This window comes from Orycteropus afer, unplaced genomic scaffold (genome assembly GCF_000298275.1).
Source record: "Orycteropus afer afer isolate SDZICR_OR568_19922 unplaced genomic scaffold, OryAfe1.0 scaffold00323, whole genome shotgun sequence".
NCBI lineage: Eukaryota > Metazoa > Chordata > Mammalia > Tubulidentata > Orycteropodidae > Orycteropus > Orycteropus afer.
In genome coordinates this window covers 3,432,853-3,460,817 of record NW_006921910.1, presented here as the reverse complement: position 1 = coordinate 3,460,817, position 27,965 = coordinate 3,432,853, and the positions used below count along the sequence as shown (strand labels likewise).

The window sequence follows — 27,965 nt, the reverse complement described above, 5'->3', positions numbered from 1 at the left end:
CTCTGCTCCAGCCCAGCTGCATCACTTGACTGCCAGGATCCTCTGGGTGTCTGGGAAGTCCTCCTCCAGGAGTGAATCCTGGGAAGGGAGGGCCATTTGTAGCTGAGCAGAGACCAGGCCTTGGACCCACTTCTACATTTCCCATGTCCCCCGTACACACTCACATCAAAGGGTTCACAAAAGTCATCGTGGCTGCCAAAGACAGGGTTGGGGACAGAGACCAGAGTTGGGCTAGTCCCCTCCTGCCATGGAGAAAAGTCATCATCAGCGTCATCTTCTGCCTGAAGCAGAGGGGGATGGTAAGTGGTGAGGGGCCTCAAGCAAGGTCAAAGGACCTGGCCTCCCCTAACCAGTCCCCAACTCAACCCTACCTGGAAGGTGGAGAAGCCAAAGCCCGTGGTCTTGCCTCGGGCACGGAGGTAGAAGGCTCCAGCCACCAGGCCAAGCAGCACTCCAGTGGCCACCACGGCCCCCACGCCTGCTGCCACAGGTCGGGCCTCACGTGCCACCACCGCCTGCTGCAGACGTCAAGAGAATATTAAAGACTTGGCCAGAGCTATCTCCTCATTCCTTACAGCTCAGCCTTTCCTGCCCACCCTACAGACTCACAGGTTGTGGCGGTGCCAGAAGGGGGCTGGCCAGAGTATGGATGATACCATTGAAGGCTATGATGTCCCACTGGATGACACTGCCAACCACAACTGCCCCAGGGACCTGCAGGAAGACCTGAGTCAGACCCAGCAGGTAAGGGAAGGCCAAAGCCAGCAGGGAAGGGACAGCAGGCAGACTCACCACAGGGGCCCAAGAACTATTGCCAAAGCCCACATCACTGATGACAAGCTTAAGGCCCGAGTGAGCAGGAAGCAAAGTCCCTTGGCTGGCGTTGACACTCAGGAAGGTGGCATTGGAGGCATGCAGCTCCAGGTCTGGGCCACTAAGTGTCTGTGGGCAAAGCAAGGCCTGTTGGCCTGAGCCAGCCAGAAGAAATAGAGTCTGGCCCTGTTCTACCCATGCCCCCTGCTACCATGTTGTCCAGAAAGCCTTCATTGACAGGGACAAAGAGTGTCTTGAAGGTGAGCTCATCATTCAGGAAGTCCAGGAAGTCGAGACCTCTTTGGGTGGTGTTGGCATAGCCCAACAGCATCTGGGAGGGTGAGAAGGCAGGGATGAGGGCAGGCTCCCTTCCCAGAAATGCAGCTACCCCATTGCCCCCACAGTCAAAGGCTGGGTCCCGGCACACCCCATAGAAAGTGGAGAAGTTTGCAGTGGTAGCCAATACGTCAAGTAGCTTCCCGTTGCACATGCTGGTCCCATCACCCACAAAGCCATCACGGCATTGGCATTCTACATCTGCAGGAAAGGTGGGAGTGGGTCATTGGATTGGTGGGAAGGGCCAGAGCTGGGGATGGGGCACTCCAGGGCAAATGTACCTTGAATGCGGTAGCAGTAGGCGTCCCAGCGCTCTGAAAGGTTTTGACGGGCACCCAGGCTGACTATGCCCACCTGGCCATCACCACAGTCTGGCGCAGGGAAAACGACGGGGTGGGCAGCTGAGCCATTGGCCAGCCAGCCCACAAGACACAGGTGAAAGCCCAGCTGCAAGGGCAGGAGGGAATACTGAGATGGAGGGTCCAACTCCAAGGGGCCCCACAGGTTCAGCTCCAGGCTCCTGCGCCCTACACACCTGTTGGGCAGCAGAGAGCTGAAGGAGAGAAGCCAGGACAGCTCCCTGGGACCCACATGCTGCCTCAGCCTCTGAAAAGGTCAGGCCATAAGAGCCACTGGTGGCCTGGAGGTGGAAGACCCCAGCCCGTTTCTCTGCGGAAGGGAGGGGTATGTGATCAGCTGGTGGGCACAGAGCGACAAAGCAGGGGCACAGGGAGCGGGCAGGGGAGCACACCCTGGAAGTGAAGGTCAGTGCACACAGCGTCTGCGTGACAGGGTCGGGGCTGGCCCAGGCAGCGGTCCACAGGTAGCTCGGGCTCCTCCAGACACTGAATCCCATCACCCACATAGCCAGTGTGGCACTTACAGCGCCGTGTGTTCTGCAGGAGGGGAGAGTGGATGGGTGCTCTTCAGGGTCTGGGAAGTGGGGCTATAGGACCTCCACCCCACCCTGGGCATTAGGCTTCCCTGCCTGCTCACCGGGCCGGTGCTCAGGCAGTCAGCATGCTCGTTGCAGCCCCCACGGTGGCCATCTTCACAGGGGTTGCGGGCCTGGCAGATCCAGCCATCACCCTCATAATCAGGCAGACAGGTGCAGATGACCACTGTGCCCATCTGGCTGCAGTTGGCATGCTCACTGCAGCCACCATGCCCATCCTGGCATAGGTCCACCACTGAGGGCAGGGAGGGAATGGTTTGACCAAGTGACCCAAGGAGAATGGGGGCACCCTCACCTCCACTTCCCCATCCAGTTGCTTACCTGTGCACACATGGCCATCCCCTTCATAGCCCAGGCTGCACTCGCAGCTGTTGCCCGCACGGCACACGGCCTGGGGAGCGCAGGGTGGGGTGCACGCAGGCTGCAGCTCTGTGCCCCAATGCCCAGCCCCAGACGGCCAGCTCAGTAGTTGCCCTCTTGGCCTTTCCCTCTCTCCCACCCTCAGAGCCTCCACCTGAGCCTGCAGTCAGGGCATGCACTAGGGTGTGCAAGTGTGTACAGTATGCAGGGTGGGACAGACCACTCACCCAGCTGCACCTCACAGCGTGGCCCAGTCCAGCCCTCATCACAGAAGCAGGTACCAGAACCCCCAAGGCCCTCATCACAGTGGCCATGGGAGGTGCAGTGGCAGGCTGAAAGAGGGGGAGATGGAGGTTGGTAGATGATGGGAGGACAGAGAATCAGAGAGCAAGGTGGGGCAGGGCAGGATAGGGATAGCCTACCTTGGCAATGGGGCCCAAAGGCACCTGGGGCACAGAGTTCACATGCTGTCCCAGTGAAACCCGTGTGGCACTTGCACTGCCCACTGCCGCTCATGCCATCCGAGCACACACCATGGTCACTACAAGGGTTGCTGGGGCCCCCAGGGCATGCTGGGGCATGAAGTGAAGGTGTCAGTGTGGGCCAGGGGCTGTCTCATCAGGACTCCCACACACTCCCAGCCCAGCCATGCTATCCATCCTCTATCCAATGGTAAGAAAACCCTCCAGAGTTTCTCACCCTGGAGAACATCCAGGACCCTGTCCCAGTGCACCCCACCAGGCCCTGCACTGTGTGCATACCCATCCTGCCTTTGTTGTTGTTGTTATGTGCCGTCGAGTCAGCTCTGACTCATAGCGACCCCTCCTTGGGTTTCCGAGGCAGTATCACTACGGAAGTAGGATTGCCCAACCTTCCTTCCGAGGAGTGGCTGGTGGGTTTGAACCGCCAGCCTTCTGGTTAGCAGTCAAGTGCCTTAGCCACTATGCTACCAGAGCATCCTGCCTTTAAAGCATCATAAAATCCACTGGCCCCCTAGATCTGTCCTAGCCTCTGACCACCCCAAGACTCTTCCTCAGGGACAATGATCAGAGCTGTGCCCTCAGCTGTTTTGGGGGTCAGTTGTCTATCCACAGTGTCTGAGCCTTCGTGATACTCACCTCGGCACTCACTGCCATAGTGACCGGGGCAGCAGCTGGGCTTCCAGGTGGTGGTGACACAGTTTCGGCGGCAACCCCTGCCCAGGCCCTGGGGATGGCCCCAGAGGCTGGGCCGTGCCCAGATGCTGCTCTGTGTCCAGGGGCGTAGTGAAAAGGGTGGCCGGAACTTTGTGTAGAAGTGCCAGCAGGCCTCGGGGGTGCCCTGGGCCAAGAAGAGTCAGGCTGCAGACAGCCAAGCTTAGGGGTCCTGGGTCTTGCCCAGCCCTCTCCAGCCCCCCATCCTCTCACCTGCTCCTTCCAGCCTTGAGGACAAGGTGGCTCCAGCCCACAGATGCTGCAGGCCTGGAAGGGATGGAGGCCCACACAGCAAGGTCAGATAGACAGGACAGGTGGCTGGATTCCCTGCTCATCCACTTGTGACCTAGGGCTTCCCTCACCTTCTGCACTAGCCTGGTCTCAAAGCGGTCACAGCGGGCACCAAGGCCTGGTGGCTCCAGCAGCTGGTCAATGCCATAGGCCAGGCCACCCTCAAAGGACAGATGCCGCTGCACAATGCGGGCATCATCCTCACCCACCATGAGCTCACCCTGCAGGGGGAAGATGTAGAGTATATGGGGGTCACAGATGCATTGCTGACCCTCACAACCAGGGCCCTGCCTCCCATCTCCCTCATCTAAACCACTGCCCAGACTCACAGGTCGGGTGCGGCTGCAGGAGAAGGAGATGGGGGTCCCATGCATGGTGCGGAGTGGGCCCAGGTTCGGCAGGTCGGATGCCAAAGCCTGAGCAGAGGGAGTCACACTTGGAACTGGGCAGGCAGGCTGGGCTACAGGCAGTAAGGACTTAGGTCTAAGGGTGCACTCACCTCAATGCTGTCAATCACATGGCCCCGCAGAATGCCTGCCAGCTTGTCACGATGAGCCTCATGGTACAGCCAGGCCTGGCGCTCAGGGGGCAGGGCTCGCAAGGCAGCATCTGTGGGCCACAGCATTGTGAAGGGCCTATGGGACACCTCTCGAAGCAAAGGCAAGAGGCCAGCCACCTAGTGGGATGGGGCAGAGGTGTTGAAGTCACAACCCAGCCAGAAATTGGTGGGCAGAGGCAGGGGGCTGCACAGTATAGACTGGGAATGAAGTAACAAGTACTCTGGGACCCAGGAATTCCACCAGTCACTCAGCTGTGGCCATCCTTGGCAGACGCAGAGGCACAGACATGGGCTTGCACACACCTTGACAATGTTGTCAGGTATGTGGGCACACATAAACATGCAAGGTGCTGACATTGGAAGGCTTATGCACACAAAATGTAACCTGTACACACACAAATGCACACAGATGTCCTTATGTAGGAGGTGGATTTGTACACAGAATGGTGTGCATGGCAGGTAAGCATACACTCTTGTCATATTGACAGACACCAAATACACACAAACACAGTCACATGCACACACTGACAAGTACGTACACACACTCACACACACACGGGAAGTACCGTCACGAGGCCGCTGAAGATCTTATAACCGAAGCTCTCAGCAGCGGCAGTGATGTTTCTCTGAGAAAGGCAACTATGAGCAAAGAGAGGTCCAGCAGGAAGCAGAGGGGGATCCAGTTTCTAGCCCATGCCCAAGCCATACCAGCGGGATTGGGGCAGCGTCAGGCCCCCAGTGTAGCGCATCGGGTGGCAGCAGGACACGGTCGATGAAGTGCAGGACACCGTTCACAGCTTCATGGTCGCTGCTCACCACTCGCGCAAAGTCATTGATATATATGCTGCCCTGGGGGCGGGGCACAGGGCTGAATGAAGCCCATTGATAGGGTGCCCGAGAGCTGTGGGTGGGGCCTGAGGCAGGGAGGAGCCAGCATTGGGTAAATCACGGGAGCGGTGGGTGAGTGGGTCTTGGAGTACAGCCACTCCGGGTTCAGAGTAATGGGTCTTAATGGGTCCAGCTCAGACCAAGACCAACTGGCCGGAGTCAAGGCAGAGAGCGGGGCTCCCTCCTTCTCCGAGCAGTTTAGGAACTACAGGTACTTGATCCAGGGACGGTGGTGGCAAAACAAAGAATAGGACCCAGGTTGTGCGAGTGGCCCAGGATAGGATTCACATTCCTCGCCCTGGCCCAGGTAAGGTGAAGGTACTTAAATTCAGGGGCGGGACTTGAGGGGGCGGAGTCCTGGCCCCAGAGGGGGCGAGTCCCAGTCAGCCCAGGCTCACCTCCCTTTCACTGAAGCGTAGCGAGTGCCCAGAGAGCGCAGTGACATACTCGGCATCCAGCAGCTCCTGGCTACGCAGCTGCCGGCAGCCGACCACGTGGTAACGGAACACAAGCTGGCGGTGTGCACGAATTCGGGCCAGTTCATCCTGAAATGGGAGTCGTGAGGGGAGTAGGCAGCTCTTTCTGGACTGCTTCCTCATTGTTACACAGTATGCACCACAGGAGTCCCCATCCTTCCCAGCCTCACTCAGTGGGTGTTACCAATGTCAGGTTTGTCATCAGATCTGAGTGAGGCACGAAGATTGTGAAAGGCCCATCGCCCTTGAGGTCTTTGTACTCCTGGATGAACCAAAACCAAACCAAATTAATTGCCATTGGGTCAATTCCTAGCAACGCTATAGAACAGAGTAGAACTGTCTCTTAGGGTTTCCAGGCTGCTTCATCATCCCACTCCCACCCCACCCCCTCCATCAGCTGGCGGGTCCCAACTTAACCACCAGGGCACCCCTCTCCTGGATAAGCAGGGGGAAAGCAGCTCAAGTGGAAGGGGAGCAAACTGAGACTAACTTGGGGCTTCCATGTATCTTCATAAAACACTTGGACTCTGAGAAAGCAGCCCAGCCAAACCTCTAACCTACAGAGGGACTGGCCTTCAGGTCACATAGGCCTGGACTGGACAGAGGGAGTCTGGATTCTCACCAGGAGGTAGAGGCTGAAGAATGAGGCATGCTTGTCCCGGAGGAGCTCCTGGGTGGGGGTGGGGTGGGGTAAGGATCAGCTCAGATTATGCTTGGCTGCCACTCAAGGCCAGGTGCCTATTCCAGCACCTTCAGCCCAAGCTCTGCTGGCCAAGGCAGAGACTAAGAAAGGAAAGTGGAGGGTGGTGAGAGGGTTCTGAGCTGGGATCAGGATTAGTTTCTCCAGGTCATAGCTGGGATCAGGCTCAGGTGGAGTCAGGGGTCAGGCTTAGAAGGTCATGGCCAGAGATCTTGGCCAAGATCATGGGTCATACCCATGGGGCATAGCCAAGGTCAGATTAGAGGTTAGATTTGGGCATCATTACCAGGCTGACTCGGGCACGGCAGGTAAATCCGTCACCCACTGTGTGGGCTGTGTCGCAGGTGCACGTCCTCTGGCCATCCCCTGTGCTTTTGCACACTGCATAGGGGCTACAGCCTCCATTTCGCTGAAGCAGGGATAGGAGAGGGAGGTATCAGTGGCTCCCAAGACTCTATCCCACCCAACCCTAGAAAAGGGGATATGCAAGTGCTTGGCCAACCCCCAGAACCTCATTTCTTATGGATCAGCCAGACTTTATGAGCTGAGGGGAGGTGACCCACTCTTCAGAGTCCTTTAGAACCCCACCGTGGATGAAGAGGGCTGGTTCCTCCCTCAGTCCCCTCTCCCCCATGAAATGAGGTAGGGCTGGGGGACTGACCTGGGAGCAGAGGTCCAGAGGCTCACAGGTACGGACACCATCCCCACTGTAACCCTCACGGCAGCTGCAGGAGACCTGTTCCCCAAACCCTCATCAGTCGGGCTGCCGGGAGCTAAGGGTTGGCCAGTGTTCAGGACAAAAAGGGCACCCCCTGCCCCAGGCCTGGTGTGAGGGGAGGTCCACCCTGTGGGGGACAGCACAATCCCAGAGTCCAACCCTGCCCCACTGACCTGCTGGGAGCCTGTGGGAATGCATTCGGCATGAATGTGGCAGCCCCCATGGTGAATGAGACAGCTGTTAACCTCTGGGGGGAAGAGACATTCGGGTGAGGAGTGGCCTAGACGGCCCCTCCATTCATCTCCCCATCTGAATGTCCAAGTGCTTATCCCCTACTCCCTCTGTTCCCTCAGTCCCCACACCTCTGTGTGCCCTGAGCCCTTCCTACTCAGACTCAGATCAGTGAGGCCAGACCTCCAGTCCCCACACACCAGTTTGGGAGTCCCAGCCTCACCCTGGCACAGCTCCCCATCGCCTGTGTAGCCTTCGTGGCAGGTACATGTCCGCTGTCCAGGTGCCACCTTGGTGCAGTTGGCATGGAGGGAGCAGCCCCCATGATCATAGGCACAGGGGTCCACCTCTTGGGGTAGAAGGACCCAGAGAGACATTAGGAACAGGCATGGGGTGGGGGAGGCCATGAGCAAGGGAGGAGGGCATGACAAAGAGGAAATGGCCAGAGGAGGGCAGGACCAGAGCTGGGACAGCAAATAGAGACTGGGACCTAGAGGTAATAGAAGCAGTCTGTGAGGACAGGCACCCCAGGGTTTCAGGGAGGGGCCCAGGGCATTCATGTGGCTGGACCTGAACAGTGGGTGCCGTTGCCTGAGTATCCTGCAGCGCAGACACAGACAGGGGCTTCAGCTGAGTCCTGAATGCAGCTGGGAGAGGTGGCAGTGGTTCAGCCTAGGCCTGCCCAGCCCCTGCCCTGATCCCATCTCACACACACACCCCACACACAACTCGTTCACTTGAGCCCACTCACTTGGCATTGGGGTCACATTCCTTTGGGCACTGAGGGCTGGTGATTTCTGGGGGGTAAGAGGATGGTTCTGGTCATTGAGACCAGGAACTGCCTTCCCAGGAGTCACTGCCACCTCTCCCTTGGGGCCTACTCACTCTGGTCACAGTGGAGGCCCTGCCAGCCCACATCACAAACACAGCTTCCGTCTCCACGTAGCCCCTCCTGGCACAGCCCATGGGCACAGTTACACACTGAGAGTGGGAATAGAAGGGACGGGAGTTATCCCAGTGTTCCTATTCTGCCCACTGCCAAGATCTCTCCACTCTGCTCTCCTCTGGCGGGATGCCCGTCTTTCCTGCCCCCTACCAGCCAGGACTTCTCCACAGGCCTCACCTCCAGCACAGCTGGCTCCGTAGCGGCCCAGCTCACACATCTCACAGGCTGTCCCGTGGAAGCCCTCCTGGCAGTGACACTCCCCACTGCCTAGCAGTCTGTCCTGGCACTTCCCATGGCCGGAGCACACACCACCCAGACCCCCCGGGCATGGCTCACACAGTGTGCCAAAGAAGCCGGGGCAACAGTCAGGCACCTGCACAGGAGGTGGGGAGGCTCCAGCACAGGCCAGGACTGGACATCAGGTGGTGGAGAGAACAGGGAGGAAGGGATAGCCACCTCGGGGCCAGTTGGGAGCCCAGACTTAGGGCCGTATAGACGTTGAGAGCAGGACAAACCATAGAGACTACCTCTACAACCCTCCCCATGACAAAGGTGAGGAAACTGAGGCCCAGGCAGGGACAGGCCAAGTCAGATCCCACAGAAAGAGGGAAGAACTGGGCCTGGGAGCCAGATGCTGCCTCTGATGCTTGAATGATGGTACCAGCTTTGGGCTGAGCCCCTTTCTCCCTCCCCTCAGCCCCTGGGGGTGGACACAGGGATAAGCACTAGACCCTCTGGACTCAAACCTCTGCATTCCCTCCCCTGCCTCTAGTACTGGCCTTACCAGTCTCACTCTAACCCCAGCCCTGCCTGTGTCCTTGAAACAGGGCTCCTCCCCTGGGCACCCCCATCCACTCCTTCAGTGTGGCCAAAGATTTTGGAGGGTTGTGGGGCTTCATGGCAAACCTCAATCTTCTTGGCACATGTGTAAGAACAGCCCCGGGAGAAGGATAAGCCAGAACGGTAGACACAGCTCTTCTTGGGAGTGTCCTGGGAATGAGGACAGGCAGGAGGGGTCAGCCAATGGCTTGGGCAGGGGCAGGGCATAGGGAAGCAGACAGACTACAGGTATCAGTGAATTGGACCAACTAGAAGGTTGACAAAGGGTCGAGGGGGAGTCTAAGACAGAGAGATTGATTGAGGGGAGAGCAAGCAGAGTACAAGCGTGATCTAAGGGGTCACAGCTGAAAGTCTGAGAGAGAACTCCTTTAAGCAGACCCAGGCCCAGGCCTCCAGGCCTCTAATGGTGATATCCAGCAGTCCACACCATTCCCTAGTTCCCCAGGCATGGGCCAAGCAGAGTGGGCCTGAGGGCTTGGACGGACACCTGGGAAACCTGCTGGACTGTGCTAAACCCAGCCACACCTGCAGCTGGTAGCCCTGGGTACATCGGAATTTCCGGGTGCAGTTGATGCATTTCTCCTGAGGGCAAGGAGGACAGAGCATCAGAAGGTCTAGAAATAAGGGCCCCAAACCCACCCTCCTTCCCCTGAGAGTTCTTCTATCTCTGACCAAACACCCCGTCCTCCCTGCCAGGCCTGCCAGTAGCTCCCAGCTCTTAACTCCTGGCACTTCTCTCCTCCAGCCCTAAGCCCTCACCCGCAGGGCCTCCGCATGACTGTGCAGGCAGCGGCTTGAGCCCACCGTCAGGACACCAGACAGGCCGAACAGTGAACGGCCCGGGGCTTCTAGCACTGTGCCTTCCAGTGGCACATGGTTCACCTCAGGCTGGAGTGGGGTAGGGGAGGAGATTGAGTGTCTCTTACACCCTACCCACCCACCACCCTCACCCCAGAGGCTATAAGGCCAGGGAGGCACTCTAGGCCCGGGAGTTATCTCCAGGAATAGGGGGACTTCCAGAAAGGGCAGGTCCCCTGGAGTAGAGGTTGGAGGCTTGTGGGTAGGGAAATTCCAAAGGGAAGTGGTCTCCAAAAGCAAGTTCTCTTGGGTGGGGTCTCCTTGTTCCCCCAAACCTGGCCACTGTGGTTGTAGAACACTAGCCAATGGGCGGGGCCCAGGAGGGAGTTGCGGTGTCCCCCTCTCCTCAAGTCTTCCACTGAGAGTGCCTCCCCCAAGACCACATGGTGTCGCACTGTGTCCACGTCCTGGTAGTGGAAGAAGGAGACAGCTGGGCAGCACATTCCAATGCTGAGCTGCTTTGCCCTGGGATGGGAGGCTCACCCTCCACACCATCACCCTACCCCCTGGCTGCCCGTGGCCTCACCAGGCTGCTGCCGTTACCCTGGGCCTCCAGGGATCGGTTTGTGGGCACAAAGATGGTGTAGGCAGGGGCAGCCTCAATCTGGGGCACTAGCCTGTGTTGCTAGGGATAAGAGGTAGGGGTCAGGGATGGGCATAGCTGCCCTCAATCCCAACCCTGGAAGCCACAGAGTGCCCCTGACCAGGTGGCCCCACTTGGCCTCCCGTACCTGCAACAGCTCCCTGAAGAGACTGAAGGCTGGCACAGAGCCCAGCTGCTGCAGTAACCCCTGCCCCTGCAGCTCATTGCCCAGGGGAGGCATTAAAACCTGGGGTGGAGCATGGAGGCTAGTCAGTGACTCCCTGCCCCTCAGCTGCCCTGCTGGGAGGTTCCCTATACACACACCCTCCCATACCTGGCTGAGGATGTGTAGGACACCATTGGTGGCAAGGAGGTCAGCCACATCCACGCTGGCGTTCTGCACCCAGACCCTCTGGAAGGCAGCGGGTATAATTCAGCCATAGGTGGGCTACTTAAGTGTGGGTGCAGCACTAACAGGCTGCTGGCACATGAGTACCCACTCATGTCACCCAGCCTGGCCTAGAAACACTCAAAGTCACTCAGGACCCACCAGATAGGAAAAGAGACCCTCAGCAGGGCCCCTCTGTGAGAGGGCGGTATGCACGTACCAACAAGGATGGACAGACACCCCCTGCCAGGGCAGTCACCTTGGGCCCAGAGACACACTGTCAAATGTGTCCTGAGCCCACTTCCCTGAGTTATACCCTGGTCAGAGTGATGGGACCCTGATCTCACATCCTGGGTCCCTGGTCTGGGGGCTCCCTCCCATGTGCTGCCTAGCCCCACTCTTCTGCCCAGAGTTCTCCACGTACCCCACTAATGTTGTGAATCTCCCAGCGTGTGGTAGGGTTCAGAGTGGCCACATCCTGCCCACCCAACTGGGCCAGCTGCTCCTCAGAGTGGGCACCCTGGAGAAAATGGGCCCTTTGGGGGCAGTTTAGGGGTGAGTTATGAAATGAGGTTAGTGTAACCTACAGAGACCCCTGGGACTGGGGCCCACCCCATGCCAGACTGAGGACCCAGTTCTCCCATTCCTCTAGGGAGGGACTGGTCCTGCATGGAAGACCCCCTTCCCCTGGCTTTTTTACCTGACCAGCTGTGGAAGCATCCTTGGCTGCAGCCAGAAGGCCTTGTCCTTAGGGCTCAAGCTGCGGATGGCAGACTCAGAGGGCACCAGGGCTGTGACGCGGCTGTCAGCGGGAAGGGTGATGCCGGCACTCTGGGAACCACAGCGTGCGGTGCGCCAGGAGGTATGATGAATGCAGCCACCATCTTAAAATCACCTGCCCCCAGCCTCTGGGCCTGCCCCCCACCTCTAACTCTTGGAGCTGTTATGTGGCACCCCTGCATCCAGGGAGGCCTCCTGGATTTGAGTCCCCAACCCCAACTTTCTGCCCTGTTCTACCTTGATCCACTGGGAGAAGGTGGAGAAGTGAGCGTTTGCCTCCAGCTCCTAAGGGGAGGGAAAGAACTGAGGTCATGGGCTGCTTCAAGCCTTCCTCCCCACCCAGGGCCCTGAGCACTGCCCCTTTCCTACCTGAGGTGTGGGAAAGGGTCCCTCCCCAAACACAGAGAACAGAAATGAGTCTAAGTACTGCTAACCTGCAAGATGTCTCCGTAGCAGCTGAATCCATCACCCCCATAACCAAGCGGGCACTTGCAGACCCGCTGACCTCCCCCTACTGCCCGGCAGGTGGCCTGTGGGTGGGGGTGGGGCAAAGAGACAGGGCCCTCCATTCAGCATCCATAAGGCCAACCCCACCCATCCTCCATCTCTCTGTTCACCCTTATCTCCCATCCCCCTGCCATCTGCCTGTCAACCCTCACCCATCCCCCACCCACCCAGTGTGAATTTCTGGGGCTCCTCTGGTGTGCTTGGCCCTGCTCTCCGACATCACTGAGCATCTGATGGGGGAATTACCCTATCCCATGATGGCAGGTGGGGCAGGGACAGGGCTGTGGGAGCACCCAGGAGGCACCGGCCCCACCTGGGAGACTGACCAGGAGGAGCTACCCAAGCTGAAGGTCTGGGACTAGACAGCTTTTTGGAGAATGTGAGAATGAGGGAGAGGTGGGGGAGGGTTAGGGTAGAGCAAGGTCAGGGGTCAGGAAGGAGCGCCAACTGGCCCAGAGAAGAATGTTGGGTAGGGCAAGGGGTGGGGGTGGGGAGTGGAGAGAGGAGGCTGGGCTGGGGGTGGGGGTGAGGGGTGGGGAGTGGGCTGGTTTTGTAGAGGCCACAGTCAGGGGATGGAGGCAGGAAGTGAAGGCTTTATCTTATGCGCAAGGGAGTGGCATAGTTAGATTGGGGTTTAGAAAGAGCCCCATCTTGAAAGGAGACAGAGACACCCAGAGAGAGAGCTGCAGCCTAGACCTACGCTTGATACCTCTCCCAGAGCTTCAAGCCTTTTTACCCCCTCACCAGGTCATGGCAGCCACCGTTGCCCAACCGGCAGGGGTCGATGGGGCTGCACAGGTAGCCATCTCCAGCAAAACCCAGCTTGCAGGTGCACCGGCTCTGGATAGGTGGGGAAGCAGAAGGTCTCATCTTACCTGAGCGTCCAAGCCTTCCCTACCCTACCTCTCATCTCTCCTGACACTGCCCCCTGGAGACCTGCCCACACCCAGAGAAGCTCCTCCCAGTCCCACCCTTGGAGAGCCATTGCCAGGTAGGGAAACTGAGGCCATGAAGGAGACTGGGTCTTGTGATCAGTGAAGGAAGTGGTGACACTGGCAGGGAAGCATCCACAGGGATTCAGTGCCCCTCTATTCAGGCTGGGGGTGGCATGTTCGACTTCCCTGCCTGGGCTGTCCAGGTCAACAGCTTGTGGCAAGCAGACGGTTTTCTGCCAAGGCCAGCCCCAGGGATGACAGCTCTGATCTCATCTCCACCCCTGCCACCTGGGTGGGCTGCTCTGCTCCCTCCTGCTTAATGCCAGAGTGCTCTTGGGCTTGTCCACATTGCCAGGGAAGTGACCTGTGAGACCCACCCCCGCAGTTCTCAGTTGCTCTTGTTGGCAGACTGGGAAGTCTACACCTGCTCATTCAAGTCCCTGGATTCTGGATTTTAAGGCTCCTCATTTTTTTGGAATGTGTTTCAGGAGCTCTGGTGGCGTAGTGGTTAAGGCATTTGGCTGCCAACCAAAAAGTTGGTCATTGGAACCTACCAGCCACTTCATGGGAGAGAGATGAGGCAATCTGCTTCCATAAAGATTTATAGCCTTGGAAACCCTATGGGGCTGGCTATGAATCAGAATCGACTCAATGGCAGTGAGTTTAGTTTGGAATGGGGTTCAGAGGCTCCAGCTCTCACATCCAACTGAGTTCTTACCGGCGTTAGGAAGACAGGAGGTCCCATGGGCCCCTGTGGAGCACTGAGCCACACAGAGGTTGACCCTGAACCAGTTAGGTTGGCCTCCCAATAGGTGTATTAGATATTTGTAATGCCTGTCAGCCTGCAGGTTCACCAAGCCTGACATGCTCCTCATGGAAGGCTCCAGGTTCTAAGGCCCTGTGACTAGATTCTGAGATTTCAGAGCTAGATTTCCGTGAGTCTAAAGATTATGGGATGTCACTCCCTGAGGGTAGGGTCTCCACCTGCTTTGCTCAGTGTTGCACTTCCTCAATCTAGAGCAGGAGCTCTGGTGGCATAGTGCCTAAGGCACTCGACTGCTAACCAGAAGCCTGGTGGTTCAAACCCACCAGCCACTCCTCAGAAGGAAGGTTGGGCAATCTGCTTCCGTAGTGATACCACCTGGGAAACCCAAGGAGGGGTCGCTATGAGTCAGGTCCGACTCAACGGCACATGACAACAGCAACAACAACAGTCTAGAGCAAGGACCAGCTATGACAAGTGCCTGGTGACATGTGGGGGAAAGACAAGTAAATGAATGAATCAATCCCAGATTGTGACTCAGTACTGCAGAACTGGATTCTCATTTATGTCTGAGCTTCAGGATCCTGAGCTTGAGTCCTTGGAGTGGATGTTCCTGGAATCCAGTGGGATAGGGAGAGGATGCCCAGGACTTGGATCCCCAGCCCACTCTGCCATCCTGGTCCTGCCTGCCTCACCTGCCCAGGGCCCACGTAGCTGCAGATGGCATCGGTGTGACAGCCGCCCCGTGTGTCCAGCTCACATTCGTCGATGGCCACACAGACCCGGCCATCCCCACTCCAGCCTTTGTGGCATGTGCAGTTGTGGGTACCTGAGGCCGCGGGGATGCACTCGGCCTAGGGGAGCCAAGGATAAATCACTCAGGGGCTCAGGGCCACTGGCAGAGGGAAGGAAGCTCCACCTCCCTTTCTTCCCTCCCCACCCCCCAAACTCTAGGTCCGGGAGATCCCCTAGGTCAGGGTTTCAGGCAGAGGCAACAAGACTGACATTCTCTGAGCAGCCACCACGGTCTGGGTGGGAACAGGGGTTGCTGGGAGTACAGGTGAAGCCATCACCCTCAAAGCCGTCAAGACAGAGACACCTGGGGTGGGGGAAAGAGGGACTCCAGACAACCTCTAGGAGAGGCTAGAGGCTAAGCAAGTTCATGGGTGGGGCAAAGAGGAAGAGGAAGGTCCCAAGCAAGGTCCTCACCTGGAGACACCCCTCTGGCTGACACAGCGGGCTTGCTGGTGGCAGTGCTGGGCTAGGCCCATGGGCCCACAGTCCTCCGTGGACTCATTGCAGAAGCGTCCACTGAAGCCAGGGGCACACGTGCCATGTTGACACACACCCCCACTGCCTGGACGGTTGTCACATAAACCATGGACACAACCACAGTCTGTAGAAAGGAGATGAGGCAGAGAAATTGAAGCAGGGTACAGGGTGCCTGGGAGCCAGGATGGGTCTGGGTGAGGCTGGGACTGGGGCAGTCAATATAGACTTGAGTTTAGGGTCATAAAATCAGAGGTCATCCCAGACCTAATGGGCAGACAGAAGAAATGTGAGGGGGACATCCTGTGCTTTCATTTACCCTCTTCTAGCTGCCTTGTGATCACATCATCATCAGAAAGTTCTTATATGTGTCTGACCTAAATTGTGCATGCTTTAGATTAAGTCATGCTCCTCTTCCTGTCATGGGTGAAGGAAACATCTGTTTCTATTTCCAAATCCTTCTCCATTTCCTCTGGCCTTATACCCTTCCCTTATTCCCCTTCTTGGGAGATCCAGCCCCATTTGCAACTCCCTTTCCAAGCAGATTTTGTTCCTCCAGAGGAGGCAGCCTGGGCACAGACCACCCACCTTCCTGGCACTGGTCTCCATGCTTCTTTGGGTTGGAGCAGATGTGGCAGGCAATGCCTTTGTAGTCTGGGAAGCAGAGGCAGGCCCCATTGCCCTGGACCCCATCACTGCACTGTGGGGTGGGCAGGAGATAGAGCAGTCATAGAGAAGGCACTGTCCACATCCATCCTCCCACACAGAATATCTCTGAGCTTTTGTTCTCCCTAAGACCTCAGCCTGAAAGGAACTTTCAAAATCACTGATGCTGCCAAAGAGCCAGCCTCCTAAAAGTCACCTGGCCCTGGAGGCCTCATGAGTGATTTCTGCTCAACCTAGAAGCACAGAGCTTCTGTGTCCTTCCATAGCCAGGTGCTGAGGTAACCCTGATATCACAATGTAGTAAAAACAGAATACAAAAGAAAACTATTGAAGAATAGCCCTTGTGAAAATAAATGCAAAAGTCTGATTAATTATTTCTAATTAAAATATTAGAAATAACTTGAGTTAGCTCCCGTAGCCTAGATGTGAAGAACCCAACACCAGAGAGAAGCAGGCTTGGCCTGGACACACGATTAGTCACTGGCCAACTCAGGAAGGAGTCCTTGTCTCTCCCACACGTCACCCGAAGGGAGGAAAGCACTCACGTTGCCTTTGCCATAGCAGGGGTTGGAGAAGCCCCCAGGACACTGTGCACAGTCAGGCCCAAAAAACCCTTTGCAGCATCCAGGTTTCTGTGAGAGACAGAGCATGTCTGAGGGGTGGGCCGTACCACCACCACTGCCTGGGCTGCTTCTGCTCCCTGGTCCCATCTCAGGGCAAGAGATTAGAAGAGACCCCTCCATACCCCATATCGCTCTGGGATTGGGCACTCATGCCCAGGGCTTACCATGATGGTCTGGTTGCAGTAGCGGGCACAGCCCTTCTTCAGGACATTGAGCCCAGTAGGGTCATGAATGTAGACACACTCCTTAAGCAAGATGTCCTGGGGGTGGGCCATGCCAAGCCTTCAGTCGGGGTGGGTGCTGGCCCCACCCCCTTCACCAGGCAGCCCTGGTTGAGGGCCTCAGCCTTCTGGGTCCAGCACCCACAACCCCAGTGGAGCTGAGATGTATTGAGCCTCCAGTTTTCTCCTAGCCTTCTGGCCCCTTCTCCCATAGTGACCAAGGGCAGAAACTTTGCTGGGCAGTCAGGGGTCAGGGAGCCCTGCAGGCTGGGCCCAGGGTGCTCACCAGTTCCATACTGTTTGGGGGGCATATGCTGGTGTTCAGGGCCTGGCAGTCCACACAGGAGCCCTGGGTGGGGAGGAGAGAATAGGAGTTAGTCATTTATTTATCCAGTAAACCCTAAGAAAGAGACATTCAGCTGAGACCTAATGAAAGAGAAAGAGCCAGCCCCAGAAAGGCCAATGGATGATGGCATTCTGGCAGAGGAAACAGCCAGGGCAGGAGCCCCGAGATAGAAAAACACACAGAAGGGGGCATGAATTGAGTGAGGAGAACATTAGGAGACTAAGTCCAGGGGGAGTCAGGTAAACCATAGGGATTAACAGGCCTTGGCAGAGTGTAGGGACAGAGGAAGGGAAGCTTCAAGAGTAATTTCTAAGTAGAATCAATAGGATTGATGAGGACTGGATTTGGGGGCCCCCAGGAGATGCTTGCGGGTCTGTGGGCAGGCCCAGAGCCACTGTTAGCCCAGTTGCTGACTTGAGGAGACTTAGAAAAAGGCATCCCTCCCTTGGACTCTGCTTCACCATTAGAAGAGGTCACCTGTAGAAGTCAGTGTGGGTCTGGGAGTGAATGGCCCTGGCTGTGCCGTGTGGCCCAGCACTGCTCACCGCTACAATCTTGTGCTGCTCTTCACTGCACTGCTTGGGCAGGATGGGCAAGATGGTTGGGGGCAGCAGGATGCCATCCAGCACGTGGATCACGCCGTTGGCAGCCAGTACATCCACTTGCCGCAGTGGGACCCCCTGAGGTCCCAGCAGGATGCGCCCCTGCAGCAAAGACCCACTGTGCAACCTGCCCAGCCCCGGCCCAGCCAGCCTGAGCCCACCTTCACTGCCCTGTACTCTACCTCAAAGGTCCCAGTAGCTCAGGGTGGCCAACAAGGCCCAGGCTGACCTGCCCATCCCCTCCCCCTTTTGCCCTGATGGATGCCCTCTGCTCTGACCAACAACCCCACCCTAGCTCCATGCCCTCACCATGTAGTTCCCATTACGTGAAGTACCCTCCTCCTTCTCTTGGAAGCCCACCCACCCCATTGGGCCCCAGCAGAAGGATTTGACTTATATCTGCCTCCCAAGTGATCCCACCAGGGCCTAGCATAGTGTCCTGCCTGCACAGGGCACAGAGCACACAGACAGGGCAAAAGAGGCCAAACGACTGGCCAGTCGTCCCCAGCCCCTCTACCTGCCCATTCATTCCAAACGCTCATGGAACCTCACCTCCTCAGAGATGTTCACAGCCAGGACCTGGTTCGCCATGGTGAGGACACGACCCTTCGAAATGAGTTTCTCAGTGGTCATCTGGGGTGGGTGACAGGGTGGCTTTGGGCTGGGCACTGGCAATGCCTTGGAGACATGCCTGGTCCTTCCCAGGTGACTCACAACTACCCCCTTAGGTCCTGGGGCTTATCTCCTCTGGGCTATAGTAATCCCAAGGGGAGGGGGGAGGACATAGGGAAGAGAAGGGGCCCCTGGGAAGATGGAGCCACTGAAGCAGATTCTGGCCAGCGGCTTCAGGAGCAGCAGCACTCACGTGGCCCTGGCTATAGATGTGGAACTTCACCAGTTCCTGCAGTTTGGAGAGACCCTGGCAGGGGAGAGAGGGTTTGGCTCCAGGAGGCCTGGGGCAGGAGGGTGGAGACGCTGGTGACACCACCCCCCCAGTCCATCCCAAGTCCCCCGCCCCACTGAGCTTACTGTTGTGAAGAGGTAGATGAGGCGGCCGTCACGCAAGCTGTCCACAGCCTCATTGCTTGGGACAAAGACCGTGAAGGGCCCTGCCTTGTCCAGGATGGAGGGCAGTCCACAGTTCTGTGATGTGGGATAGAGGGCAGCTCAGAGGGTGCTGTGAGGCAGCCCCCAGCTGTGAGTCCTGCTCCGGCCCTGCCACCCTCAGCCAGCAGGGAATTCCCACAAGGAGGAAGTGAGAGAGGCCAGCAACGGGTCCCTGCAACTGCAGAATTTCAGAATCTGAAATTCTGCAGAATTTCAACATGGCACTGGGTAGACTCTAGGCTGGGGAGTGGGCAAAAGGCCTTAACTATTTCAAAGCCCAGATCATGGTGGGGGAGATTCTCATGAACAGGGACCCTGGCTCAGCAGCCCAGAAGGTCAAGGACCCCTACCCCACCCCCAACTCACCTCCAGGATGGTCTCAAAGCGGCTGAAGGCCTCCGTGGAAGCGAGGATCCTGCCGATAGTTCTCTGCAGGAGGGGAGGAGCATGAGGGCTCCAGGGAAGGGGTTTCAGCCCTGGGGGGAAGGAGCCAAGAAGCAGCCCAGCCCCTAACTGCCCCTGCCTCCTCCTGAACTTTTACAGGGGTCAGAAGTCACCCAGGGGCACAGGGTGAGATGTGAGGATAAGATGGGATGACAGGAGAGTGGCAACTCACCTCAGGGTCCCCAGGAAGCCCTGAGGAGGGCTCCAACCGCAGGGTGGTGACCACGTGGAAGACACCATTGGCAGCTGGGTAGTTGGCCCTGTGGATGGTGATTTTCTTCTGGGGCTGGTCTTCATACCAGTAGGTGTATTTGCGCTGCAGCAGGAGACGGCCCTCTCAGATGCCACCTTCACACCTCTGCCTGTGCTGTGTCCCCCATCTGTGACTCCCTGGGCCCCAGGCTGAGAGGTCCTCTTCCTTACCATGAAGCGGTTGAAGGTGATGGTGAGGGGCTGCCCAGCCAGTGTCCACCACCTTCGTGTCTGCAGGCCCTCCTCCTGAAGCACGTGCTGTCCTGCGATGATGTGCTGTCTGCAGAGCTGCTGGGCAAAGGATACCTGCAGGAACGGATGCCACGTGAGCCCAGAGCAGGGCTGCCACCCCTGCCCACACCGTGGAGGGGACAGGATGCCCCTATATCTCAGTTCCCAGAGTATAGCCTGGGGCTGGGTCCTGGGGAGGAGGCAAGGACAATGATGGCTCCTTGATGGTGAGAGCTCACATTCATGCTCCTGGGGGAGGAGACGACCGATGGAACGAGCACAGTGAACGGGCCTGCAGTGGTGAGGAGCTCCCGGCAGCCCTGGCCTGAGGGCAGGGAGAGGCTATGTCAGACTGGACCCAGAAAGACCACCAGTCCTATGTGTGGGGGAGGCAGGGTGGGAGCACAGGGCCTAGATCTAGGGGAGTTGGTAGCCTCAGGCCTGGGTGGAGGGGGTGGCTAGCCCTCATCTGTATCCCATACAGCCTGCTCTGAACTACCACAGCCCTTGGGCAGAATAAGGAGTCTCTCTGCAGAGTGTTCTTCCCTCCCCACCGGTGTGAGGGCCGGCTCAGGGAAGTCAGTGGGGCTCACACACCCAACATGTCGAGGGCAGTTCTCAGACGCAGGTACACCAGGCCCACCTGGTTGGGCTTCTGCAACTCGTGGAGCAGGTGCCCGTAGCAGGCATACCCATCCCCCACCTCGCCCTCCTTGCACACACAGCTGGGGTAACAAAGAGAGCTGTCAGGGCACAGGGCCTGGCCAGGACTTCCTCCCTGCCTCCCACTGGCCCTCCTTGCATTGCCCCTGGTGTGCACCTGATATTCTTCTCAGGGGTCACCTGGCAGGTGGCTGACCGGTCACAGGAATGGGGGAAGCAGAAGGTGAAGCAGCCAGCAGAGGCATTATGGTTGACGCTGAGCAGGCCAGGTCTACATGAGCAGGAGGCCTGGGCCACCAAGCACAGGAGGGTGACATCATGTCCGTAAGAACAGCTGGTATCATTGCACCTGCAGAGCCCTGCTCGACCTCTACAACCAACCTCTGATAACCCAATTCTCACCCTCACCCCATTTTACAAATGGAACAGCTGGGCTCCGAGGGGATCTGTGATTTGCCAGGGTCCCACAGCTAGTGTGGGCAGGTGGCCCTGGAGTGGGGGAGGGCCGTGGGCAGGTAGGCTGTGGGCAGGCACTGCCAGGCCCTGGCTCACCTTGTCTGGCCATTGGTATATACATAAGGTGGAGTTGCTGGGGCAGCCACCATTGTTGATGGTGCATGGGTCCTTGGGCAGACACACCGTCCCATCACCATGGTAGCGGTTTGGGCAGCGACACTGTGCCTGCCCTGTGGGGCTCACAGAGCACTGGGCCACTGGAGCGCAGGGTGACCGTGGCTGGCAGGGGTTGGGGGCTGCCAGGGCAGAGAGCAAGAGTTCAAATGAGAATGGTTCCTGCACAGTTTCTACCAGGGCAGCACCAAAGGGAGGCATGCAGGTGTGGGCCTGGAGGATAACGCTCCCTCCTTGTGAATGGCCAGATCGCACTTGCTAGGTTAACAGCAAGTCCTCCCCATGCCTGTGCACCCCGAGCTGGGTCCCTGGTCTCCAGGTCACAGGCTCACCTAGGCATTCGCTGCCCTGCTGGGTGTAGCCGGGCAGACAGTGGCAGGAGGGGGCCTCTGCGGAGCACTTAGAGTTCTTGGGGCAATGCAGGGCCTGGCAGACAGGTACCTCTGGGCAGAGAGGAGAGAGCACCAAAATGGCCAGAGCCCCAGGCTGAGGGGAGCAGCGGGGCAAAGGTGTGGCCTGTGTGATGGATGTTTGGGCTGTGTGACTTAGGGTAGGGCTCTGCTCTCTCTGGCCTTCTAGGTGGCAGAGGTCTGGATGACACCCCTCCCCCATGACAAGCTGTGTGCTTTTCCTTAGAAAGAAATTAGGCTTTGGGCAGAGGTCCTGCTGGAGCTCAGGCTCCATCCCTCACTCAGTCTGCCTCCCTGCTCCCTGCTGAGGACTCTCTGCCTCAGTCTGCCCCAGTAGCACCTCTCACCTTGGTCACAGCGGGGGCCGGTGTATCCAGCAAAGCAAAGGCAGCTCCCATCCCCACGTGGCCCATGATTGCACACACCATGCACGCAGCTACACACTGGGAGGGACACACGGGGACAGGTGGGGGTGGGTCATGGATGCTGGGTCCCCACAGGCTCCCAAGTGGATGCTGGCTCTGCCCTCTGGCCCACAAACACTCACCAGACTGGCAATCAGGCCCAAACCTACTGGGGTCTTGGCACTCCTGACAGGCTGTGCCGCTAAAGTTTTCCTGGCAGGGGGATACCCAAAGTCAGTGTGAGCCCTTTACCACCACCACCCCATCTTACCCCTACCCTGCTCTTACCTGGCAAATGCAGGTCCCATTCCTGGTCGTGCCATCCAGGCAGGTTCCATGGCCGTTGCATGGGGTCTCAGCCCCTCCGGGGCACTCTGTGAACCCCCAGAACTCAGCTCTACCCCCAGAACCCCGGACTCACCCCTGATCCCCAGCTCTGCCCAGTCCCAGACTCAGCCCCTCCCCAAAGCAGTCAGAGCCTTGGAGCTGTCAGTAAATATTCTCGTAATGAGAAATGAGAGTAGTAAATGAACCTCGAAGGTTCCAGTAAATGAACCTGGAAGGACACCCGGGCAGCATCTACAGATGGGGACTCTGGAGCTGGGACTGGGGCACCTCCACCCGCCTCTCCCCTGTACCGTAGCACATAGACCCCCAGTAGCCGGGGCAACAGGCCTTCTGCACCACCTCCTTCCAGCACTCCTGCCTGCAGCCACTCATGGATGTCAAGGAGTCCCCCAGCTGCACCTCATAGCTGGGGGAAGAGGGTAGGCAGAGTGATGTGAGGGGCTCCCACCCTACAGTCCCCAGCCCAGCTTCCTCACACTGAGTTTCAGTACCTTAGCCCTCCCGCCCTCTCTGCCTACCCGGAGCCAAGCAGAGGGCCTGCAGGTAATCGGGTACTCAATAAATATCACCTTGCCCTCTGCCCTCTAACTCCTTCCTCCTTACCTATCTCTGTCCCACTGTAGGGCTTCTAGGCAGGGCGTTTGGACACAGGGATAAGGCCCTCACACCCAGGCCTGTCAGGCTCTCCCTGCCCCCTGCTACCCCATGGGATGTTTTTGGAAGTGGGGGAGTATGGGGCTGGGTGTACGCACTGGCAGTCCCGTGATATCTTCTCAGGGAATTCTCGGGTCCAGCCTGGGGGACACATCTGCCTCGTGACAGCAGCGCATGGGGTGCAGAGCGTGTGGGTGACGTACCTGGTCTTTGTGTCACAGCGCTTAGACCGCACCTGGACCGGGTTGAGACATGGAAAGCCTGAGTGAGGGGCTGGACTCTGTGCCCAGGTCTGACTCTGTCCTGGTCTGGGCAAGTCCTTATACTCCTCCCTGGCCTCAATTTCCCATCTGTTCAGTGGTAATGCAGTGAGGACAGGGATGGCTCTGAGAGACTGGGGGAGCCCTGTTGTGAGTTGTCGCTGCTACATGTCCCTAAGCCCACAGCTATCATCCCTGCCCATGTCCCTCTGCCCACACCCTTGAGGCATACCTAGCAGCCTGAATCTGTATCTTCTGATGTGAAAGGAATTTAGCCGTCTTTTCCCACCTCTGCCCATTTCAGGTGAGGAAGCTGAAGCCCAGGTGGCCCTGCCTAAGTTACCAGCTGATGGGAATCAGGGCCAGAACCTGTGTGTCCAGACTCCTAGCCCTTACCCAGTGCTAGTGAATGTAGGGCTTCTTCGTTTTGCCTTTATTTACAAATAAATAAATGACGTGGCTTTTATAGCAACTCTGTCTTTGATTTACAAGCACACAGGGAACACGGGCTCCCAGCCAGCGGTGGCCTCCACCTATCTGGGCATTTTCTGTTGCTGGGCATGCAGGAGCTTGCGTGCACAGTGGTGTCTGTGGATGTCTGGGATGGTCAGGCATAGCTCCCCGAGCCCTGACTCCAGGTCTAGCCCTCTGCCCTCACACACAAGCCAGGACCAGGGGGTCAGGCGCTGTTGTAGACCAGGGAAACAAAAGGTGCAAGCCTGAGGGCCTAGGCAGCTTCCTGGGAGAGGTGACAATTGAGTTGGGGTCTAAGGGATGCATGGGAGTGGAGGGGGCAGTGCTCCAGCAGGGGGAGCAGCAGAGGCAAAGGCCCGGAAGTGGGAAGTGGGAAGGAGCAACTGACCACACGTGAGGAAGCAGAGAGACCTGAGGAGGGGCCGGGAAGGGGGCTGGAGGCCAGGGCAGCAGCAGGTCTCTTGAGCCTGGGCAAGTCAGAGCTGGGGGCAGGTCAAGATTTGGTTTAGGTTTTAAGTAGGCTCCCTGGCTGCTGCATAGAGAATAGAGTGGAGGTGGTAGCAGGAAAAGAGGTGATTGAGGTGAGACCTGAGGATGGCCTGGGCTGACGCTTGGCCAGTGGGCATGGATGGAGGGACATTCAAGAGACAGCACTGATAGGCTGTCGGGTGAAAGGATGAGTGGGGGGAGAAGTCAGACCCTGGTGGATGGGGATCCCATGGGCATTGAAAGGAAGTGTGAGAAAGTCAGTCCTGCCACCATGATGTCACCCTACAGTTTCACTCACTGGCCTGCATAGGGCTGGAAGTCCACCATTGGGACCACCTTTACAATAACTAAGTCCCAGTAAACTCTAACAGTGTAACCTGGAGGGGCAGAATCTAAAGTCATGGTTATAGTAAGAGGGCCATAGGAAAGGGACATTTTAATGTAGGAGGAGTTTGGGGGGACTTGGGTCATAGCCTAGAGTAACTGAGATGTTATCATCTTGAAAAATGCTGAACACACTGTGGTCCAAAGGCAGTGAACCCAGAACATCTCTGTCTTAGAAAAAATTACAGATGTCAGGCTTCTCCAAGGAGAGAAAAGGAGAAATAGCTCCCAGACCCTTTCTTCTGGAGGACAGGCAGGTTCCAGGGCCTCTCTGCCACTGTGATTTGGTTCTTTCCGCTCATGCTTCTGTGGTCAGCAAACAGGGAAGTTGCCCAGAGCGGCTGCAGTGCCACACATGGGGCTGGGATGTTGCGGTCTCATTCCCCACCCTATCCTGCGACTTGGTCTTTGCTGAGCCAGGGAGCAACTAGGAAATTGGGTAACTCAAGGGCTGAGAAGCTGCTGGCTCAGAACAAAAACTCAGTGGGCGGCAGTCTCCCTTGGGGGCCACCTGGCCACCTGGCCGAACTACTGGTAAGGTCACCACTGGATAAGGCTCAGGACAAGTGAAGGAGCCAGGTTTAATGGATGACTCATGGCTAGGGAGAAAGCTGGAGCTCTGGGACCTGGCAGTGGATATCCTTGTACAGGATGTCAGTGTTTGTCAGCGAGTGTGAAATACAGATGGATGGATAAGCCTGTCGCCAACGCCTGCCACTGTCTGGGATGACACTCTGGCAGGCACACCCAGGACCTGCCTCACCTATTTATTAGCCAAGGAGCATTCATTAACAGCCTTAACTCACAACTTTGTCCATCCTGCTGGGGTGGTGTGAGGCTAGGCAATGGTCTGCATGCTGAACCAGATCGCTTTCTCCCTGTGGGACCTGCCTAAGCCAGAGTGGGTGCTGGCCTGCCCGTATACTCCATCATCTGCTTCCCTCAGAGATGCCACTGAGGGAGTTGAGAGGTCCTGAGGTATGGAGCCTGGGCAGGGGCAGATTACTCAAGGTAAGCTGGGACATACTTTACTTAATATTCTGTAGCAAACAATTTCACATGGTGGTGGAAGAAACCCCTCCATGCCAGGCTCAAGATCTTCCCAGTCCTTGCGCCCCCCCCCCCAGAGAGAAATGACCCCTAAACTGCTTCCCCTGGCCCAGAGCAAAGTGGGAGGGCCAGGGTCTAGGCATGAGACCACAGGTTCCACCAACACAGCCTGGCACAGTGTAAGTGCTCCATACAAGGCTGCTGAGTGGATGAGTCCTAAGAACCCCTCTTCCAGGGACCCTTCTCTGCTTCTGCTGCCTGAATCTGCATGTGTTCAAGTCCTACTATTGCCCCTTTCTGGCTGTGTGGCCCAGGGGACATCCCTTCCCCTGGAGCCTTGGTTTCCTCATATTTGCAGTTGGTGTCATGCTATACAGTCTGGACGAGTGACCGTGAGGCTGGGAGGAATAAGGTCAGCATTGGTACATCTCCATGCACAGGAACCCATGGGCCCTCCTCCCTGGCCCAGGCTGGCTGAGCTGCAGGCCCAGAATGGAGGCTGGAGAGTGGTCAGAGCCTTAGGTCACCAACAAGTGAAAAACCCCAGTCTGAGGCCCCTCATTAATCCCCTGTCCCCATCATCTCGTAACAGGAGGAAGTGTGAGGCCTTTGAAATTCCCTCACATTGTACTTATGGGGAAACTGAGGCATGGAGGGGCCAGGAACCCACCTGCAGGGCTCAGCACAGCACAGCCTTGGGAGCTTTGGTTTTTCTACCATCACTCATGTATTCTCAGCCCCAGGTCTGCCTGTACCCAACTCTGGCCTGGTGGGAGCCCCTCTCCCTGCCCCCTCTCACCACACAGAATCCAAGAGAGAAAGTCTGATGGTGGCAGGAGGACTGGATGCCCAGCTGTGGGACCCTGGGCTGGTCCTTGCCCTCTCTGCACCTCGTTCTTCCTGTTAATGCCTAGGGAACAGTGGCAGCTGTCCCAAGATTCAGATGAACTTGGCTCACAGAGGAGGGCACGGCCCTTCCAGGTGACTCTATCTGCATAGTCAGATGTGCTCTTTCAGAGGCTTGCACCGGCCAGGATAGACTTGCAGACAGGCAGCCTGGAGGTGGCAGGCCCACAGGACCCAAGAGGGGGCATGCCATAGCTGCACACCAAGTCCCTGTGTTCTCAGCCAGCAGCTTGCATGGGGAGGAACAGGCGGTAGGTTGGTAGAGGGCTCCTGAGTTGGGATGATCTGTCCCCACCATCCCTTGGGCTTGACTTCCTCACAGAATGGCAGAACCCATTTGCTGCTTTTGTGAAGGTTGGGGGGCCTGGGGAATAGTGTTGCGGCTGTGCCTAGGGCTGTGCGTTTGCTCACCGGCAGCTCTCGGGATTGAGGGTGTTATCTGTATTGCCGGAGCGTCCTAGTGGAGAGCAACTCTCATCCTGCCCTGTGGAGTACTCTTGGGGCACACTGTCACATGAGCACATTCTCAGCAGGCATATACACGGTCCACGTGAGTTTCTCAGTTTGTGGCCCCATGTGGGTTGGGGGCGATCACATCTCCAATTCCCTGGTGAGGGTCATACAGAGGCCTGGGCCTCAGTCTGGGCAGGGAGGGTAGGAGGGTGGGTCTGGCTCAGACCCCCTCATGCTCAGTCTGGGGATCCCTGGGATGGGCAGGTCACACCACACAGCTGCACACAGGACACAGTTAGAGGAAGAAGGGTGATACCCCCTTACCAAACAGACACAGACCTTCAGCCCAGGCCTGCTCAGAGGTCAGACTGGCATCAACCACCCTGTGCGTCCCCAGACTCGTGCCCTATCTGTGTAGGGTCCCTCCCTACTCCCACTGCTGGCCAGCAGGGCCCGGACACCATGTCCTCTTGCAACTTGCTCACACTCACCTTCTGCCCCTTGATGAAGCTGGAGCCTGCCAGACATAAGACCAGGAGGTAGAGCAGGAGGCGGCCCTGGGGCCCTGCCATGGCTGGCAGTGGCTGCGGGCACACCGTCCGGGACAGAGTCAGGGTGGCCGGCGTGGGGAATGAGCTCTAGGAGGCAGGCACGGGGCGGGCAGTCTCCTTAAAAGCATCCCGGAAGCCCCGCCAGTTCACCCCCACAGGAACCCGCCAGGATTTCCTCCTCCCTATCAGCAACCTACAGGCGGAAGGGAAGGCGCTGCCCCTGACCCCTGCATGGATGGCCCAGACCCTCCTCCTGGCCATCATAGCCCCAAGCCCATCTTTAGCCATGGGGCTGGGGTCTCTGAGGTTCCAAAGCAAATGCAAATGCAAATAGTTCCTCACCCCATCTGTCCCCCATGCTCAGCCCATTCCATTCAGAGGCTCTGTGAGGACCTGGTCATTGTCTGG

At 57.6% G+C, this 27,965-nt stretch overlaps 1 protein-coding gene across 1 annotated transcript; it reads right to left on the bottom strand.

Annotated features, from left to right (window-relative positions):
* Positions 1–21: 21 nt before the first annotated feature.
* On the bottom strand, positions 22–27,578 carry STAB1 (stabilin 1). Its single transcript, XM_007952057.2, has 69 exons — positions 27,498–27,578; positions 23,089–23,225; positions 22,627–22,742; positions 22,277–22,362; positions 22,132–22,201; positions 21,932–22,027; positions 21,507–21,617; positions 21,097–21,296; positions 20,702–20,832; positions 20,479–20,606; positions 20,121–20,206; positions 19,822–19,956; positions 19,571–19,714; positions 19,321–19,383; positions 18,877–18,990; positions 18,713–18,766; positions 18,400–18,480; positions 17,791–17,949; positions 17,186–17,248; positions 16,843–16,938; positions 16,601–16,687; positions 15,978–16,089; positions 15,330–15,516; positions 15,126–15,219; positions 14,816–14,974; positions 13,167–13,262; positions 12,350–12,445; positions 12,153–12,200; positions 11,836–11,966; positions 11,560–11,671; positions 11,082–11,159; positions 10,896–10,994; positions 10,691–10,789; positions 10,440–10,571; positions 10,066–10,194; positions 9,832–9,888; positions 9,373–9,456; positions 8,644–8,839; positions 8,406–8,501; positions 8,272–8,317; positions 8,091–8,167; positions 7,744–7,869; positions 7,463–7,536; positions 7,233–7,307; positions 6,858–6,980; positions 6,494–6,541; positions 6,056–6,133; positions 5,794–5,940; positions 5,216–5,356; positions 5,074–5,133; positions 4,448–4,624; positions 4,278–4,364; positions 4,020–4,169; positions 3,871–3,924; positions 3,583–3,784; positions 2,887–3,036; positions 2,692–2,796; positions 2,426–2,533; positions 2,146–2,339; positions 1,901–2,045; positions 1,685–1,818; positions 1,431–1,596; positions 1,241–1,350; positions 1,025–1,144; positions 793–942; positions 610–714; positions 372–518; positions 165–281; positions 22–78 (listed from the first exon to the last, which is right to left on the bottom strand). Exons 1-69 carry the CDS (start codon positions 27,576–27,578, stop codon positions 22–24), a joined length of 7,716 nt encoding a protein of 2,571 aa, XP_007950248.1.
* Positions 27,579–27,965: the final 387 nt, after the last annotated feature.